The sequence below is a fragment of the Acanthaster planci genome, linkage group LG08, assembly GCF_054643075.1.
Source record: "Acanthaster planci isolate LZ-2023a linkage group LG08, COTS_SCS, whole genome shotgun sequence".
Taxonomy (NCBI): Eukaryota; Metazoa; Echinodermata; class Asteroidea; order Valvatida; family Acanthasteridae; genus Acanthaster; species Acanthaster planci.
In genome coordinates, this window is record NC_141784.1 from 11,598,825 (window position 1) to 11,617,229 (window position 18,405).

At 40.9% G+C, this 18,405-nt stretch overlaps 2 protein-coding genes across 2 annotated transcripts; one reads left to right on the plus strand and one right to left on the minus strand.

The window, feature by feature from the left end:
• Positions 1–3,359: 3,359 nt before the first annotated feature.
• Positions 3,360–13,401, minus strand: slc25a42 (solute carrier family 25 member 42). Its single transcript, XM_022244124.2, has 7 exons — positions 13,244–13,401; positions 10,673–10,899; positions 9,667–9,778; positions 9,087–9,270; positions 8,323–8,439; positions 7,588–7,739; positions 3,360–7,206 (listed from the first exon to the last, which is right to left on the minus strand). Exons 2-7 carry the CDS (start codon positions 10,859–10,861, stop codon positions 6,884–6,886), a joined length of 1,077 nt encoding a protein of 358 aa, XP_022099816.1. The 5' UTR covers positions 10,862–10,899; positions 13,244–13,401; the 3' UTR covers positions 3,360–6,883.
• Positions 13,402–13,456: 55 nt separating this feature from the next.
• Positions 13,457–18,330, plus strand: LOC110984197 (calmodulin-like protein 4). Its single transcript, XM_022244126.2, has 5 exons — positions 13,457–13,595; positions 13,717–13,747; positions 15,225–15,365; positions 15,857–16,033; positions 16,481–18,330. The coding sequence occupies exons 1-5, from the start codon at positions 13,593–13,595 to the stop codon at positions 16,582–16,584; spliced, it is 456 nt and encodes a 151-aa protein (XP_022099818.1). The 5' UTR covers positions 13,457–13,592; the 3' UTR covers positions 16,585–18,330.
• Positions 18,331–18,405: the final 75 nt, after the last annotated feature.

Below are 18,405 nucleotides of genomic sequence, written 5' to 3' on the forward strand. Positions count from 1 at the left end.
TTAAAAACAGCAACATTTTGCTCTCCCCAATACCCGCCGCCGAAAATTTGGTTCCGGATCCGCCGCTGGGTATGCTTGGTGTATTATACACACGATGCTCCTTGCAATGGACGGCAAAATACATTTTCTTTCATCGAGTTCGCGAATTAAAGTCCCACCAAAACTATGAATAACTGTGCTATGGTTGCATTTTCTTGTCCAACATTTCTTACCGATTAAAATTATTATTATTTTATTATGTTTATGGGGGAGGGCTTTGAACAGAGGAAAACCAACTCTTCCCTTTTTTCCAAAACTTGCACTGTTTAATAACTGTATACTGAACCTATATAGGCTACATCCCAGGCCGGTGATAGCGTGTATAGCGTTATCACCGTATCCCAAGCTTTAAAAATGATATTTGTAATCCCGGTATATTAATGGACCATAATTCATTAACCTAACAACGAATTTACGGCTAACTTGCAGAAACACCCTGTTTTCCTAAAAAAAAAAATAATAAAAAAATGAAGTACAAAAAGGGGAATTACTTTACCATGATGACTTGTGTAGTCGATGTGCTTCCGTCTTGGCGCTGTTGTTGAGAGGCCTTGTGGTGGAACAGACACGGGATATTTTGTGAAGCATCAGACAGGTAACTTCGTGGTTAATTGGTCCACCAGGGAACAGACAAAACGTTTGCATTTATAGCGCACGAGGTTCGCGCATGTGCAGTAAAAAGTACGGACTTCTAATGGCACTGATTTCTTGGTCTCACTTACATGTACTTTGTTCAGTGTCGTTTTTATTAAGCCACTCTCTTTTTTGTTTAAATACTTTGATCTTATAAATTGTTTCAGACAACAGAGCTTCGTGGCCTCACCCATCTGTGCATATCTTGATACCCCTCGTTCGAGTAACAATTCCCTGACCTTTGTCAATTCTCTAAGCAATTAATCAATAAGCAACTTTGCTCATCAATCTAGTCAGTTTAGGATGCACAACTTGAACAGGATATCTTTAAACTCAACAGTGTTTTCACAGAATAACATTACAGCAACACCGTCCTCATTTGCTAGGGAAGCAAAAAAAATTCAAGTGCTGAAATAAGTGGATTTTTCAAAACAGCTTGCAAAAATAGTTCTCAACCATTATATAAAAGTCGTACAAAGTTCCACAAAATGTGAATCCAAGAAGAAAAATCATCACATGGACAGTCAATACACTAACTCAAAACAGAATTAAAAACTATATAAAAATATTGACGAAAGCGGGATTATTTTCCTTGGTAAGCCCCAGCAGAGTAATCTTTCTTCGTGATTCAGGTTTTAATTCGTAAGCTCGTGGTGGCAATACGCAAGCTGCACCTGGAAATGAAATGTGCAGAAATTAACGTAATTTGCCCATGTGAAAAGTCATCGAGTTTCATCATGACCTAAAGCTTGAACGCAAAGAACAAATAATACGCTCTCAATATGTACTGTAAATCTCGAGGGACCACGTGTAGAATCCTCGTTATCTAATGTTATACCGGAGATTGCAGTGCTTGTGTTTGTTCCTGATAATTAACAGAGTTGGTCCTTCTCTATGTAATTATGTATAATGTGATCTTTACTTCTGTACCGGAACAGCTGTTGGACATCTAGTGTAGAGGGTTTGCATGGCCGCCATTTTGCAGGCCAATGTTTTTGTTCCACAGGGTATGCACAAAGGAGTTTCCCTGTGGAAAAACCTGTTCTGGATAAAAAGACAAGATGGATACCTTTCAAAGCCCCTAATTCTGATAAACAAAATCATGAAAAATTGTAAGTAGTGCTCCAGGTCAGTGTAGGTAAAAGCCTTGCCCCTTTTAACCCAATTGACCGATCAGAAGCCAGTATTTTGCCTCATTAGCATAAGTTGTGGCGGGATTGAGGAGAGAATGTGATGACGCAAGTGGCCATGAGATAGGAGGCTAGTACTCAGTGGGGACTAGGCAGGTGTCTATTTATGAATATTTTTCGGGGGCGCACAAAAACTCTGTAAACTAAGGAATAGTCACTCCAATTTGCTGTGGACAGACTAGAGGCTGGGAGAGTATTTTTTTCCTAGGAGAGTCAGGGGCATTATGGGCGTGGTTAACTGTAAGTTTGATCGACACTGAAACTGGACACTGAAACTTAAATGCCAAGTTAAATGTGTTGAACACATATGACGATCAGCACGGGCAAACACGCCACTTTTGAATTTAGGCTTACAACCATGCAGATGTGCGTTTGCTTTTAGCGTTAAAATAGCACAGTGTGCAAAGTTAGAACATCGCATTGCGCAGGGTTTGATATGAACCTTGCAATATGGTTATATCACATACTGTTTGTTGTCATGGATCGACCAATCAGAACCGAGAATTCAAGTTTATCTGAAGATAATGTTTATAATTGTGTCTGTGGATTGGTCAGAGCCAACCTCATTCCCATGGGTACGTTCCCAATGTGCCCTGCGCGTTCTAAATTGCTAGTAAAGGAACGCGCGCAGCCCATGGAATCGATCGGTTGAATCAGAGTTCAATTAATGAATGGAGCGAGGCTTAATCCATCAGTCTATTTTTTGCTAACCTGTCTCAAAAAAAATGGGCGTTTAGCGAGAACAGTGTGTCCGATGTTCACAACATTGGCGTCCAAATGATTACACAGACACAACTGGAAACACCTTCAGGCAGAGGCGTAAATCTTTGCTGGAAATTGGGAACACACCCCATCCCCCGAGATTTTCGCCCATGCCTTCAGGGTCGGCGCGATATAATACACAACGAATCTCCCATGTGTGCCGGTAGTTTTCCAGGGTCTGCCTGATTTGTCCGAGCAGTATTGAATCTTGGACCTGTATGCATGTTATTTTCCTTGGTAGGTTCTCGAATCAGTATCCAAAACCTCTGCTCTTTAAGTCAAGGATTTAGGCCCTGTGCTTTCAAACAGAAATAATCACCTCATCCCGATGGGACCATGATACTTCCTTGGTGACCAATAAACAACAGAGCCACAGCCAATTTAGATGTAAATTACATTGTACATCTCCCATGCGGGGTTAATTTGTCAAAAAAAAAAAAAAACCAAACAAACAACGACAAAACAGCGGGCTGTCGTCTTGGCTGATCCAGCGGTGGTCAACCGGGGCCATGCCCGCCCCTTCAAGTGTTTGTTTAAAAAAAAATTCCAAGATTATTTTTGAGGAAAGAGGCTAAAAATCACCAAAATTTTGTCTCAGTCCCAGAAAGGCCAAAATTTTGGCTCCCTTCCACTTGGTTTTGGATCCACCCTTATCGTCTTGAATAAAATCAAATACATGTAAGCCCAGAGTTCGAACGACATCTACAACAAACTCTCACCTCAAGATATGCTATATGTAGTTACAAAACATTTTTTCACCTAATTTTATTTCATTTCATTCCAAAGACACTTGGTAATTAATTCACAGTTTTCTTTATATACCAAGTAAATGCCCCATGCAACATCCAGATAACAGGTCCAAATCAAATGGCTACGGATGTAAATCTAATACGAGAAAGGCAGAAACGGCAATGTTTGTTGTCTTGCGATTGAGGATAACTTATAAGGAAAACATTCGGCCGAAGCATGCATCACAGCACGGTAAAATCCTCACCCAGGAAAACTCAATCAATCTTTCGGGTAAAAACCGGAGAAAAATGTGTAACGGGACCACCGAGCCTGGGGCTACGCGCCTGATTTGCATAGCCTACAAGTCAAGGCGCAGGTTGCATCCCAGATGCTACAGGGTAACACAAACCACCACGCGCTTTTTGTGATAAATGTAAGAACACGGTGTGCCACGCGCGACTTGACTAAAGCCTATAGGCTTCGCATTCGGTGAAAATATACCATTCCATTACCTTTCCGCGAACAGCACTTTGTTCTAAAGCAAAAGGCTACTGTAATGCTTTCAGACACTGAAGCCCTAAAAATGAAACAACTTTTACGCAAAACAGTGAACACTCGCGAAATGATCAACGGATCAACAGATCTTCCAGGCTATAATTACCATGCATGAAGACCGAAATGTCCTCGCACCGTACAGTCCGTAAATGTACATGTACATCGCACAGGAAAACAAGCTTACTCCGAAAGCCAAAGATTTACTGAAGGATATCAAGCCGTTTTAGACGAAGTTTGGACGTCATTGTACGAAAGCCCACTGCCATGAACCGTACAGTTTCGATACTAAGTGAAGTGTTGGGTTTTACAGGATATCACCCCCCCTAAATTCGTTGTCACTGGATTTTTTTCCAGCGCTCGGTTTTACAAGATAATTATTTTCCAATTCTTTTTTACGAGATCTATTTTTCCACACAGAAGCATATCACTGCCAACGTTGAAACGACTTGTATCGTTTCAACGACTTATCTCGTTTAAACGACTATCTCGTTAAATAGGAAAAGTGTTTTCAAGAAGTCGTCTACACGATTTCAAGTTATTTAAAGCTGGTGGTGATACGCTTCTGCAGGAAAAAGATATCTCGTAAAAACGACTGCATGTATTTAAAAAAAATAAAACAATATTTTTAATCACATCTCGTAAAAATGAAATCGGAAAAATACACTTCACTTTTTGAAAATGTATACTTGATGGTTCTACAGGGCCTTCGTATCCATGAAATCTTTTTTCTTACTTCCAGCGCCCCCCCCATTTCCTGGGCTGCGGCAGTCATTCTAGGCTGCATTTCAGAGGGGCTGGAATTCACGCTACACCGGAACCCGTACCATCAGTGCACCAATTGAACACCTGCCCGGTGTGTCGGTGTATTTAGTCTGCGTCTAGGTTCCTCTGGACGCCCTGGTCTTTGCAGTCAAATTTTAATTTAGCTTTTAAAGAAATCTTGAAGATTATCATGGGAAGATATACAAGGCGATTTCTGCCACTCCCGAAACTCCACTGCGAAAGGAAGGGACGTCACAATTTAAACAAAACCACACTGCCTTCCATTAACAACAAATGTTAAAAACTATTGTTAAACCCCCACCAAGTTCGATCATTTTTATTTCTCTGCAAGGGTAATACTCGTCTTGTGATCAACATCAGCAATATTGCAAATAGAATTTCTTCCAAGCATCTAATTATACTCCCATCTTTGTACATCATTTGCTTAATACTGATTTTCCGCCCAATCCTACGATTTCTTTTATAGATATTTCTGGCCAAAAGGAAATTTGCACCCTGCCGTGAAAGCTGTGCTTAATATTAGAATTCGGGCATAATTCAAATTCGTTTTTCAGATAAGAGAGTAATTTTGAACCAATCCAAAGTTGAAGGTCTATGCCATTCGTTTTAAGTAATTGTTCATTAAGTGGTCAGTTAGTGATGGCTTATTCGCATGCTATGTTGTATTTTTTGGTTTCATTTCTGTCAATTCTATTTATTACATTGTGCATTAAAACCCAAATATGCTCTGATTTTTGGGGGGGAATTCATGTGAACTACACACTTGCCCTTCCTTCGAAATTAGCAGACTGGTTAGAATCTTCTTTATAAGCATTCATCAGATTGTGACTAGCATTGTTGCTAGAGGTAAATCAGAGATACATGTCTAAAAATGCAAGCTGTTGGATTAGGCTTTAGTGTAAGAAAAAGGTAGCTTCAAGGGGCAGTGGTAAAAGCTGTACTAAAATGAATAAAAAAGTGCCACCTCTCTGCTCAACTAGATTCCGATGTGAAAAAGAACATCCCGAGAGAACAAGTCACCCATGGACAAAGTTGTCATCAACTTTATAATGCAAATCGTCACATATTGAGCACCGATTCGTCACAAATCACCTGGCCTTATGATACAAGCTTGTCAGATGAACTCTAAGGATTGTCCTTTCAGTCTTTGCTTGTTCCTCATCCCCTGTTCCTTGCAACTTGAATCTTTAACTAGTTAATGACCAGATCACAGCTTTGTCAGGGGCTCCGTGCGTGTTGTGAGTTAAACAGGCAAGATGGCCATGTGTACATCCCCCTCCCATTCTCAATGCAGTGAAGTTAACGTTTTCTGGACTCCCCTGTATTTCAGGAAATGTACATGCAGCATAAAATGATGTGGTCTGCTATTTTTCAAGTCAAAGTAAAGCACCAGGGGACCATAACATCCAGTATTGATGAGAATTCAAGAAAACTCATGTGAAAATGGCTTTTTGCCCTCCAGTAAGAATGGTTAAAATGATTTTATTACATCCCATAAACAAGTACAGTCATTAAGATGACTAAGGTTGCATCACATGGCATCTTTTTTTTTTAAATCAATGTCCAATTAAAAATAGAGGTATTGACACTGAATTGATATATGGTGTTTCTAAAGCTGTGTAGAATCTGAGACTGGTGTAGGTTTCTTGTTGGGTCAGTCACAAGTCCCTGCAAGCCCAACACAGGCCACCAAGTCACAAGCTGTGCGACTGAACTGTCACAAAAGCACTCCTTTATCACTGTTCACCTTGTTACCTGTGACTGAACCTGCCGAATGACTTGTGATGGGGCTTGACTATAGCCTAGGGGGACGAGATATAAATCAACTACCGACTGCTTTAAGTTGTGATACGGTGAATCTAATCTCCCTCGGTGATCCGTTGAGCTTTTCATTTTGCTGAAGCAAATCCATTGAGTGCTCCATCTTCTCTCGCCCTTAATTCGTGAAATTAAACTGCTCAACTGATCCCTTCAGGACACAAGCTTTATATGCACCATTCAAAGCAGTCAACATCTATCCGTCTTTCAAACTTGCAACATCAGTGATGGAGTTTCACACAAAATTATCATTACCCACTGTCCAGTGAGCATATTCAGACCCTGAGGTACAGCTGTGAAAATCAGCCAATTAGAAGAAAAAATTGTTTATACACACGTGAGTGCTTAACTAATGCCATGTCAAGTACGTGCCATTACCCGACGTCATCGTGAAGCACCGTTCGTTGGAGGAACCTACGGGCCAGCTCGTACGTGGTGAAGCTGATCCCGACTGCGATGGGTCCCTTGACCCAGTTCATGCTCAGTCCTTTGTAGAGTCCTCGCACTACGCCCCCCTCGTGATAAATGTCCCTGGCTGTGTTGATGATGGTGTCATAGGTGTATTTGGTGAGCCCGGCAGTCTGCATGCGTCGTCGGACTACGTCTAGCGGGTAGGAGGCTGACTGGCCCACGAGGCCTGCCACGGCTCCGAACGCCATGTTCTGGGGTGACGATGGGTGCGACTTGCCGGTCAACTCTAAGAAAAATAAAAGGATGGGCAAAATTAAACTGGCAAACCTATAGCCATTTAAACAATTTCCAAAAGTACCAAAGGTAGGATATCGATTTCAGACTGCGAACCTATCACACTTTTGTGCCTGAAATACCCAAATTGATCATATGCTTTTTTAAATCATTACAAACCAAAGTAAGAGCCATTCTGGATGGTAAGCACTTTTTAGAAGTTAACTACTTCACGTTTTCTATAGGTACCACAAAACACAGGACAGAAATAAAGTGAATGCCTAGATACACATAAGGGAAAAAAATTCTGCTGGATAACTTTCGGATTGTCAACAATTTAAGAAATACCTGGAGTTTATTGTCAGGTTCTTTGTAAAGTTTGACAAGTCCTTACCTCGATGCTTCTTTTTGAAGGTCTCAAATATGAAGAAACTAATCCCTCCATAGGGGATAACCCCTAATACTGTTGGTAGGTAACCTCGGTAGAAGCTCAAGAACCCTTCCTTTCGAAGTGTCAGGCTAATGATGCTGCCCATGGACTTGTGGCTGGAAAGGTGTGAGGTATAAAAGGAATGAAGGAATTTTCGGTGATCTTGTTTTTTTTTTCTGACCTGATTACTCCTGGAAAACATATCTACTAAATCTCATGAAACAGGAATCAAAAGGAAGACTGGTGATGAGGTTTTTATTTCCAAAGTTATTACGAACAAATGAGGTGCACATGATGCATGACCAGTTTTTGTTCAAATGCGTGGACATGAATGGTACTCTTTGTGTGGATTTGAGCAGAAAAGATGTCCACAAAGTGCAGGCAGTGAAGACATTGCGAGGACTTTTTCAGGTCCACGCAAGGCTTCCCTCTGTTCTCATTGCCAAAAAAGTGACTTTTTCTCCATTTTCTGTCAACTACGAAAAAAAGATTTAAAAAAAAAAAATCACATCAAGTATGTAACACTAACATATGCAAAAATAGTTTGGGTTTCACATCGGCAACGACTGCACGGCAGAAATGGTGTTCAAATGTCTGTCAAATCTTTTTACTTTGCAACCACGACAGTGACTTAGTAAATGTCTAGAAAAAAAATGATTTGAACCAACTTGCTAGAACGTGAATATATTTGTTTGGTACCTTTGGCGGTTAGTGACAGCCATGCGGGCCCGAACGCAGTCAAGAGGGTATGTTAGCGTCGATGCGGTAACCCCGGCTAATGACCCTGCAAGAAATCTTGGGAATGGCTGCAAACTCCTGACCCAAGAAAGGGGGAAAAGTGTTGACGTGTTATGAAACTCTGCATGTAGTGTCAGGACGAAACAACACTTTTGCAGCAATGTTGTGAGAATAAAAAACGTTAAGGAATATATTCATGAGCCTTCGTCGCATGAGAGAAATTAGTCAAATTCCTTCAGCTTGAGTGAACGGTATTCAGCAAAAAAAGGAAAGTCTGCATTTTGTTGCTGTGAAGTTCTGTAACTGTGTAGTGTAAGATCAAGTAAATAAGTTATCACAAAGTGTCAAGGAAAATCAATGTACAAAAACAGAATGAATCATGAAAGTCTGCTTGAGGGAAAAGTTCAAATCGCTCAAGTTTCTGTTTTGGATAGTAATTTTGAATGATAGGGACAGTTTTGTATTTTATTGCTCCCTGTCTGAGGCTATGCCAATCACATTGCTGAATTTGATGACTTTTAAATGTGTGGAACTACATGTCCCAAAATGACACATTGATGTGATTCCTAACAATCAGAGTTTTCCTCCAAGTTCTGTTTTATTTTCACATTTGTTACTTTACTCAATCTTGCCAGCTTCAGTCAAGTATGAGTAATGATAGCCGTAGGGCAGCTACACCCGTTCAGTGCAACTGAAAATTTTAAGAGGAGGTCATCGTTACTTACGGTGCTTTGCTGGGATTTAGCAAAATCTTATACTGCTCATGGGAAGCGTACTGAATGGCAGCATAGGGGATTATGCGTGCCATTGTGGCCGAGTTCCCACGCCATAGTGCAACAAGTCCCTCACTGTGGTATACCTTGAGGATGACGTTTAGAGCCTTGCGGGGGCTGAAGTGCATATCAGAGGCTGTGAAACGCAATCAATCAAACTTGTTGTTAGTCGTTAGGTGGGTAATGCTTTTTGTCACAATGCAACACCTATCATAATACTTGCGTCAGAATGTGCAGCGTGATATGCATAAGGAGATGTCTCATATACTTAACCTGTTGCAGTTAAGGAAGCTCATATGCACTCTTTGCATTTTAACTTCCGTTGCCTGTTACGAATTCTGTGACAATGTTTTTGCCTAAGAGGCTCTGTCAAAGACAATCGTTTGAGAAACCAGTGTGATCTAGTGAGGATATGAAAGATGCTTGTGCCCTCCCCAATCGGTAGATTCTTGACTGTAAAAGTTACTCCAAAAATGACTTCATCATTGGTCACGATCTTCTTTCTTCTCTTTTTTTCTGAGCAAAAACCTACTCTGGAATAGAATCTTTGTGCGATCCAGGGGCGCGATGGCCGTCTTGGCAGTGGCACCAGCCACTGCTCCTGCTGTGAGGGACACTATCACCTCCTTCCATGCTGCAGCTTGCTGTGAAGGAACAATGAAAGAAGACATTGGCCTGAAAATCTCACTAGTATGTGCCTGTATGCTGCGTCTTACTTCAAAAGTTCAAATACCGGGACTTGTGTTGGGATGGGATAATCCACAATGAGAAGGCCCATTCTTTCTTAACCCACTCTGGGACCTGAAGCATGGCTATAAAGTTATGCAAATATCACGCAAATTGAGAATACTTCATTGATTTTAATTCAGTAAAAACTTACGATGCCTGTCACTTTCCAGATTAAAGTTTCAGGTTGGTGTATTGTTTAATGACAATACTGACTCTACTTGTAACACATCTTTCCTTCTTTCCAACTTTCAACAGAAGCCTTTAACCATATTTAGCACTGGGAACAGTCAGTGCCAAGTTCCCCATTCTACAGTCCTACACCTCTGAGACACGGACATGAATTTACTACCATGGGTACAGTATACTAACTGATCTGTTTAAAGTTGATCTCAAAATTTGAAGGTTTCTCTCCGAAACATTTATCTGGGGTTTTCCTCCCCCTTCTGAAACGGATGACGTCATTGCCTCTCCTCTATACTTTCCTTTAGGCCTGCCAGTTAGAGTCAAATGGGGATGGTGGCTTTTGAAAAAAAAAAAAAAGCTTGACAAATGTCCATGTCATGCTTCAAATGACTTAGCCATTCAAGAGAATCATGATGGGGGAGGCAAGAGGGTCACAACGTACCCTCGGCCAGCAACCTACTCTCCCAAAAAAAAAGAGGAAAGGGAGGAAATGTCTCAAAACTAACCCTATCCAGTGTTGAAAGTCTGTCAATCTGCTACTGTTGAGTGGTTTGATCCCCTGTCAAAGAGCTAGTGACGCCAGTGAAACTATTCTATTACAAGCAATGGCAAACCTTCTCGGTTACCTTTGCAGCATGCTGCCCTTTGTCCGTCTTTTTGATGGAGATGTCGCAGAGATGATGGTGATCCTCCTGGATCCTCCTGATTGGGTGCTCCTCCTCTGAGCTTTCTATCATGGCCGACGTGGTGCTGTCATTGCAGTGCTTCAAATTGTGGCTTTCGGCAGACTTTGAAAAGCAGTGGGAAGATCTCATCCAACATTAGTGGGAGTCAATCATCATTTAGTCTGGAACTGTTGGATTGGAAACACTGACAGTAAACTGAACAAGAAAAGGCAGCAGATATTTGACCAAGTCGTGGTCCTGATGAGCTTTTGCTGTTGTATGGCCATGGCGACTGAATATGGGCAATCAATATTTTTGATCACTTAAACTTTACTGCAACAATTTTGTCTGGTTCCATACATTGTAAATTAGTGTTTAGAAGATGAAATCCAGAAGTGAAGTCTCCATGCCCGTGTATTAAAAGTGCAACTGGACGAGTAGCAGGACAATACACATAACTCTCTCCAGGTTATTTAACTCCAACCTTGCCTGACCCTGAGAGCTATGAGAGCTCAAGCTTTCGGTAACTGAGTACCTTGGTCAGCAGGTTCAGTTCACTTGTATATATTTTTGTCAATATTCTAATCACAGTGCTACACAGCCCTTTCATATTTTAACTATGAGGTTTGTCATGTGCTCCACCACTCCCTAGTTCTAGGGGTACCTAAACTCCCGAGTAAATCTGACAGGAACACGGACTGGTACATGATTAAAGTCACTTATCTGACCATTTCTTTATTTTCACTCAGATTTAAACATGATGAAAATGTTGCTTATTTTGGTAGGCTCGTATCTGTTCCTATATACCTTCTCGCTAATACTGCAGGCGGGGGGTCGGAAGGGTGTTGTACAACAAGCAAGCGCACCCTGCGTTGAAACTATTCTCATTCAGTATTTGTGCAGCGATGGTGAGCACATCCTCACTGATCACAAAATGTTCATGTGGTTTTGAATGCAATCTGGGGGTGTCTATGCATTTATATGTCCGTGGGCGGGCTTCGTCTATGTGCCATGTACGATATTCTTTTACGGAAAGAGTTCCATCAGTGATATGCACAACACTTATTTTTTCTTAAAATGTTATAACAGCCATCAGAAAGTGATGGAATATCCCCAAAAGTGAAATTTAGCAGAGAAAATTCTGAAGCATTTACATGTACTTAGAAAATACTTGGACTTTTTTAAGACAAGTGGTAGGTTTGTGCCCAGGCATGACGGGGGAGGGGCATCAACATGATCAAGTGTTGTCCGCAGGCCTAGGCCTATATGAAACTCTTTCCTCTTTTGTTATAATTTCTCCAATCCTTAATCATTCCATTATTATTTCAAATCTTGTTTCCTCTCTTCAAAACCTTCACGACGGACGACGGTAAGAGGAGGCATACCTTGGCTCTTGTATATATGGTGATTGGCCTTTGCATGTTGCCAAGAAACAAAAAGGCCGAATTTGCATCATAATCACCAGCTTCACAATAGTCCCCACTTTGAAAAGAGGCAACGGGAATGTGGAAGCGTGAGTAGAGCCGCATGCCACCGAACAATGAGCCTTTTCACTGTGTAATTCAAAGCGTGCAGAGCACGCAGGGCCACAAACCGAGAATTTGCAGTTTGGTAGGTGGCGTTCGTGGCCAAGCGAGGCTGGAATTCTCAGAGTCGGCTTTCAGAAAAAAGTTCCCGTCGTCAAAGGGTTAACCTGAACACATCCACGTACATTAAGTCTACCGACTGCACTGCCAGCCGCTGTCATAGTCTTGCCCTAAGACTGGTTTTATTGCTTTGGCTGGTGCACCGTGCATGATGGCGACATGCGCTGGCAAGCTAAATAGCTCTACCAGTAGAGGGCACTATATTCACAGGAGACAACCTGCCAGAAAACCAGTCTTGTAGAATCAGGCAGGCTTACCCAAAAATTCTGAGCATACCTCATGTGCTCAAGTTCAAAAATAATTAATGCGCATACCCACTGCCAAAGACTGTGCGCCATGCCGAATGTAGTTTTCAGCGGTAACTGGTAGTGCACATGCAAGACATGAGCAACTGTTCATGGTAATTTGAGCGCGTGAGGTATGTTTGGAATTTTGGAAAAAAGTTGCATCCTGACTCCACTTCAGCAGTTGTGTACCAAGTCTATGGGGAGTGAAGAGAATTTTCTAAAGTAGGCCTAGGCCTATTTCCCAACAACATCGGTAAATGTTTCTCAGTCCAGAATTTGTGTCTTTTCCATCATTTCTGTAATGACTAACTTTTTACAGAGATAATATATGACATGTATGATGAGAAAAGTGGAGTCAGGATGCAACATTTTTTCCAGATTTTTTTCCGGGTTTTCTGCTATTTGGCTGTGCTCGCATGTCACCCGCACAGTGCATCGGCAAGTGAAACCAGTCTTGGTGCAAGACTAACGTTACTGCCGCAAGTCATGGCAGTCGCGCCCAATTACAATTACAATATTATCACCACGCCGCGCCAGCGTTAATAACTTGATTAGTGTAGTAACGACAAACACCCATGGATTGAAAAGAGCGCAAATACCTGTTTCAATGGAGCATACAGCATAACTTTCAAGAAGGGGAACAGATATTGGATTTTTACTGAAGATTTGAACGTCGAGAAAAGCAGCGTAGCGACGCCTGCGGATAAGAGTCGAACTTCGAACAATTTACACGCACATGTATTGCATCATTAAGTGCCTCGCATTTGAAAGGAGACAGACAACAAGACTTGGCTCTTTGCAGGGCTTTGGCATTGTGGCAGTGTATTACAAATTACTTGATGGTCTGAGAACGAGATTGCCCAGCGAATAGTCTGGATCCATTAGCGCTATTTTGTTCTGCAGAACTAACGCAACGCGCTCGATCGGACTTCTGTGCACTACGTAAAAATGGTCAGGATAATGTCGACTTATGCTTTTAATTTCACTAGGTTTATATTAATATTTGCTTGAGAACATCGTTTTAAATGTTTGGATAATTGCATTTCGTTTTTATCTTATTTTTTTTCCTCAGGCCCATTTCTTCACACAGAAGCAAATTGACGGTAGGTGTGGCCTACGTTAACACCAGTGAAGTGAAGTGACCTGTGTGAACAATTGCAAAGGAATGTGCATGCTCTATTGTCAGATTGTATTTAGAGGGCGTGCAAGTTTTAAACCACGCCCTTATCATTTTGATAATTCATTTTTTTCCACCATTTTTAATATTTGAGTCAGGGCTAATTCCTTGTTTAGCAAACTGTGGGGCACGTGGGGAAGCTAAATGTAGGCCTAACCATTTTTTATGTTATCAGATGAAACAAACTAACCACAGTCGGACAGTCATGACAATAGGGCCTCCATAAAGTTTTCCATTTCACTTTTGAAAATACAAATTAGCTATTTTGAAAAGCTGAATGACTTCTGAACATGTAACTCATTAACTGATTGTTACGATTAGCTTGTTATGTGAAATGTTACAATATAGTCCAGAACCCTAAAAGATATTAGTGTTCACACATCTGTCATGTTTATAAGATTAGCATGTCTAGCGTTTAATAAAGGGAGAAACTTTGTCTGTAATTACAAGTAGCTGCTTCTCATTAGTGAATTGTTTTCATAGTTAGTGGAGAGTCATGAAAGTGGCTTCTCATCAACACATTGATAACGAAGTACAGTCGAACTTTGTTAATAAGAGATCCTTCAGACTTATTAAAGTCAAATTACCTGGTTGTAACACCAACCTTGTATTATCAGGAATAAAAACAAAGGATTGGGACCTCAAAATGTTCTTGTTATAAGCAGAATCTTGTATTAACAGTGCTCTTATTAATGAGGTTCGACTGCAGTGGCTTTAGGCTTGGTGATTTTTTTTCGAATGAACGAAGAATGACAGAGAGGATTAACAAATTGATTGATTCCATGTGAGATTACTGACTAGTATGTTTGCTTGTTAGTTTATTCATTTAAATCCATTATTTTTTTTCCTGATTAGCCAAATGCAATAAATTGCAATAACATTCTGTGACATATTTGTGACCGGCTCTAGAAAAATGGGTAATAAGTTGCCAGATTCCGGTATGAGTTTTGATACGGCTGGATTCTGTACATCACAAGCTACAATTTGATATATGAATGACCCCTGTACTGCGGTGCGTTCCGGAGATAGACATTTGTATATCCACAGTTTCGGATTCAATAAAAGCACTTTTCAAGAAAAAACTCATTAAGTGTAACGTTTGGAAACACAATGCTTAGTAGGATTTCCTACTGAATGACCAATTTGTCATCTTTATTCATCAGTATCCATTTTTGTAGTCTCAAATTCTGAAAATATAAATATTATAGAAGCTATTAAATGAAAACACACAAAAAACACATTTTTGGAGAAATTTTGCCTTCTCCAAATGGAACAGGCCATTACGTGTTTTGGCATTGCGCGACATATTATCCTTTTTTGTAGAGCAGGTCACATTTGTCTCCAACAAAGTTAACTGAAACTTCACAAATAAAACAAAAGTATATTATCTCCTGTTGTGACAGAATACAAGGAATGCTTCCTGCTGTATGACCGCTCCAGGAAGGGGTACATCAGGGGAGATGACCTTGTTGTGGCCATGAGGTCGCTTGACGCACATCCTACTGTGGATGAGATCAAGCAGTACCGCAAGGAGTATGAACATGGTGAGAATGCCCTGGGGACCTCTCTGTCTGCATCCCGTTGCTGAAGCTGAACGATAACTGTCAGATGAATGTTTCATAACTCGGCCCTCTAAATCCAGTTCTCCTAGTAGTCACAGCGCTCCACTGCAGTGGCTTGCGTACCAAATATTTGTCATGGGGAGGGGAAGGGCTCGGACCAGAATTTATCCCCCCACAAAGCTTGTGTTGGTCATGTCCTCCTCCGTTGTACCACAGGGGGCTCAGATCTACTGCTTTATCAGAGCTAGTGGTAAAAGGTGTACCTTCATTTTTCAGAAAGTAGAACCAAAAAAATTGGAAACCTAGGGTTGGATCCCCATCTGGGCGTGTCACTGTAACACTTAGACTAGAGAGTCCCAATTGTTTTTTTGAAAACAATTTTGAATTTTTTGAATTGAAACAGAAATAACGACAGTTACGACTCATTTTTAGATTTGAAAACATACTTACTCAGCGTTGTCCACCTTCGCCAGGTGGGAAGGTCAAGTTTGATGACTTTCTACAAATCATGTACAAGCACCAGGAGGACCCGCTGAAGGAGATCCTGGAGGCATTTAGGGTGTCCGACCCCCAGGATCGCGGCTTCATCATGGCCAACGAGTTCCGACACATCATGACGCGCTTCGGGGAGAGGCTAACGGACAAGGAAGGTGGGTGTTATGTGGTTGGTTGCGTTACCTGCTTGTGCTACAGAAACTCTGGATAAAACTGAGGGGGGGGGCTAGCCATACCTATGGTAAATGACGTAAAGTGTTGTAAAGGGGGCCAGTTATGTTCCCACATTTTCCAAAAACCATGCTGTCATGACTTTTGTCTAGTCCTTCAACCTCCTGCAACATGTTGTATTGGAGGAAACTGCTTACACATTTTGGACAAATAAAGTGTCTATGATGATGGCATTCCAGTTCAAAAGTTAATGATTAAGTAAGGAATAGAGGATTTAATCCTGATGTATATGCTGAAAAATGAAAGTGGGAAAAAGAAAGTTGTTATTTTTATTTTATAGTAAGTTTATTTACAGAGATGTAATGTTTTGAGTGGAACTTTGGTTCACTTCCAGTAATTTGATATCTTTGTGTTCGATTCATTCCCCATAGTGGATGCTGTGCTCAGAGAGTTTGGTGTACAGAAGACTGGCTTTGTAAAGTACAAGGAGATCACCAAACAAGTCCTGAGACCGATACCAGACACATTATCATAAAATGTTATCTGCTGTAGATTTCTGTTAAGAGTTCAGCATTAGTATACATGCATAGTTCATAGATTTTCGTTTAAGCCACAACTTTGGGAGCCCGTTATAAAATATGGTGCCTCGGTTTAGCTGAACAAGCTAAATTTTAAAGGAACTGTGCAGACAGAAGTAGTTTTTTAGGGGAAGGATGGAATGTATGGTCTACCCCTGCGCCGTTATGATTAGTCAACCATCAGAAGAAATGAACTGATCATGTATTTAGGTAATTTAGACTTTGAGACCTTGTCTCCTGTTGTCTTTTTGCTTATTTCTACAAAGCTCCTGCCTTTGCCATTTTGTGCACTTTGCACATTTGGCTGAGATGCGTCAGCTGCCTGGCCTTGTGATTAAAAAGGTTCTGTACAAAAGTTGGAAACTTACGTACACTTTTTTAAAAAAGGGAAAACCAGAACACTTGGTGACATTTGTCTTACATGTGACAAAAGGAAACCATAGAATCTTTCAACCCCAAGAAAGTGGCAATTATCCGCACACAAAACAACTTAGCAGATTGATTTAAAAGAAAATCTCATTGTATGGTGGTACTTTCTCTGGTTTTACGTTCAGCAGGATATCTTGTTGGAAGCATTTCAGGTTGTTTGAGTGAAACGTTGGTACTTATATTGTGGGCAGTGCTGTTTCATAATAATGGTATAATTTCAGTTATTTAACATTTTCTAGGCTACAATACTGAACTCCATGTAAGTGAAACAGAAGCAATGTCTTAGATGGCAGGCCTCATGTTGTACAAGAGATAGGGTGTTTTTTTTTTAAATTGAACGTGGAATATGGGATTTACATGAATATGTGATTTACATGTACATGTACAGGGCACCACCCAAGTGGTGTTATCCCACATGGCACCACCCAAGTGGTGTTATCCCACATGGCACCACCCAAGTGGTGTTATCCCACATGGCACCACCCAAGTGGTGTTATCCCACATGGCACCACCCAAGTGGTGTTATCCCACATGGCACCACCCAAGTGGTGTTATCCCACATGGCACCACCCAAGCGGTGTTATCCCACATGGCACCACCCAAGTGGTGTTATCCCACATGGCACCACCCAAGCGGTGTTATCCCACATGGCACCACCCAAGTGGTGTTATCCCACATGGCACCACCCAAGCGGTGTTATCCCACATGGCACCACCCAAGTGGTGTTATCCCACATGGCACCACCCAAGTGGTGTTATCCCACATTGCAGTACATCTTGGTTAGAATATTCTACTCTTCTTCTTTAAAAGCTGCACCATTGTTCCAGATGTGTACAGTGCGTGGGTCTAGTTAAAATCATTGTGTGCACATAATCAAGGTTACCTGATTAACCATAAAACTATCAGCCTGCTTGTGGAATAATTGCATTTGATTTCCTGTTTGTATACGGGATACAACTCTCCACTTTCAGTTGAGAATTATCTGATACCTTTTTGAGTTTTTGTTTTTAGGAAGAGTGAAAATGTAATTATCCACGTATTTCGCATTTAGTGAGGACACACCCTTGATTTTTTTTTTCACATGTGCCTTGTACGTATTTAAAATTAATAGATTTCATTGTATTCAAATCATTGTCAGGGGTATTATGTATGTATATATCAGATTACAGTTTTGTATAAAATGGGTGATTTTAAGGTAGAAGATATTTTTAGTACTTAAAAGAATGGGAATTAAAGTTTCACAGAATTCGCATTGCCTTTGACTTTTAATAGAATTGGTTTCATACTCGAGTGGTTTGTAATTTGGCTGTTTGTGTTTTACCTTGCATGATGAAATGCATTTTGGTTCT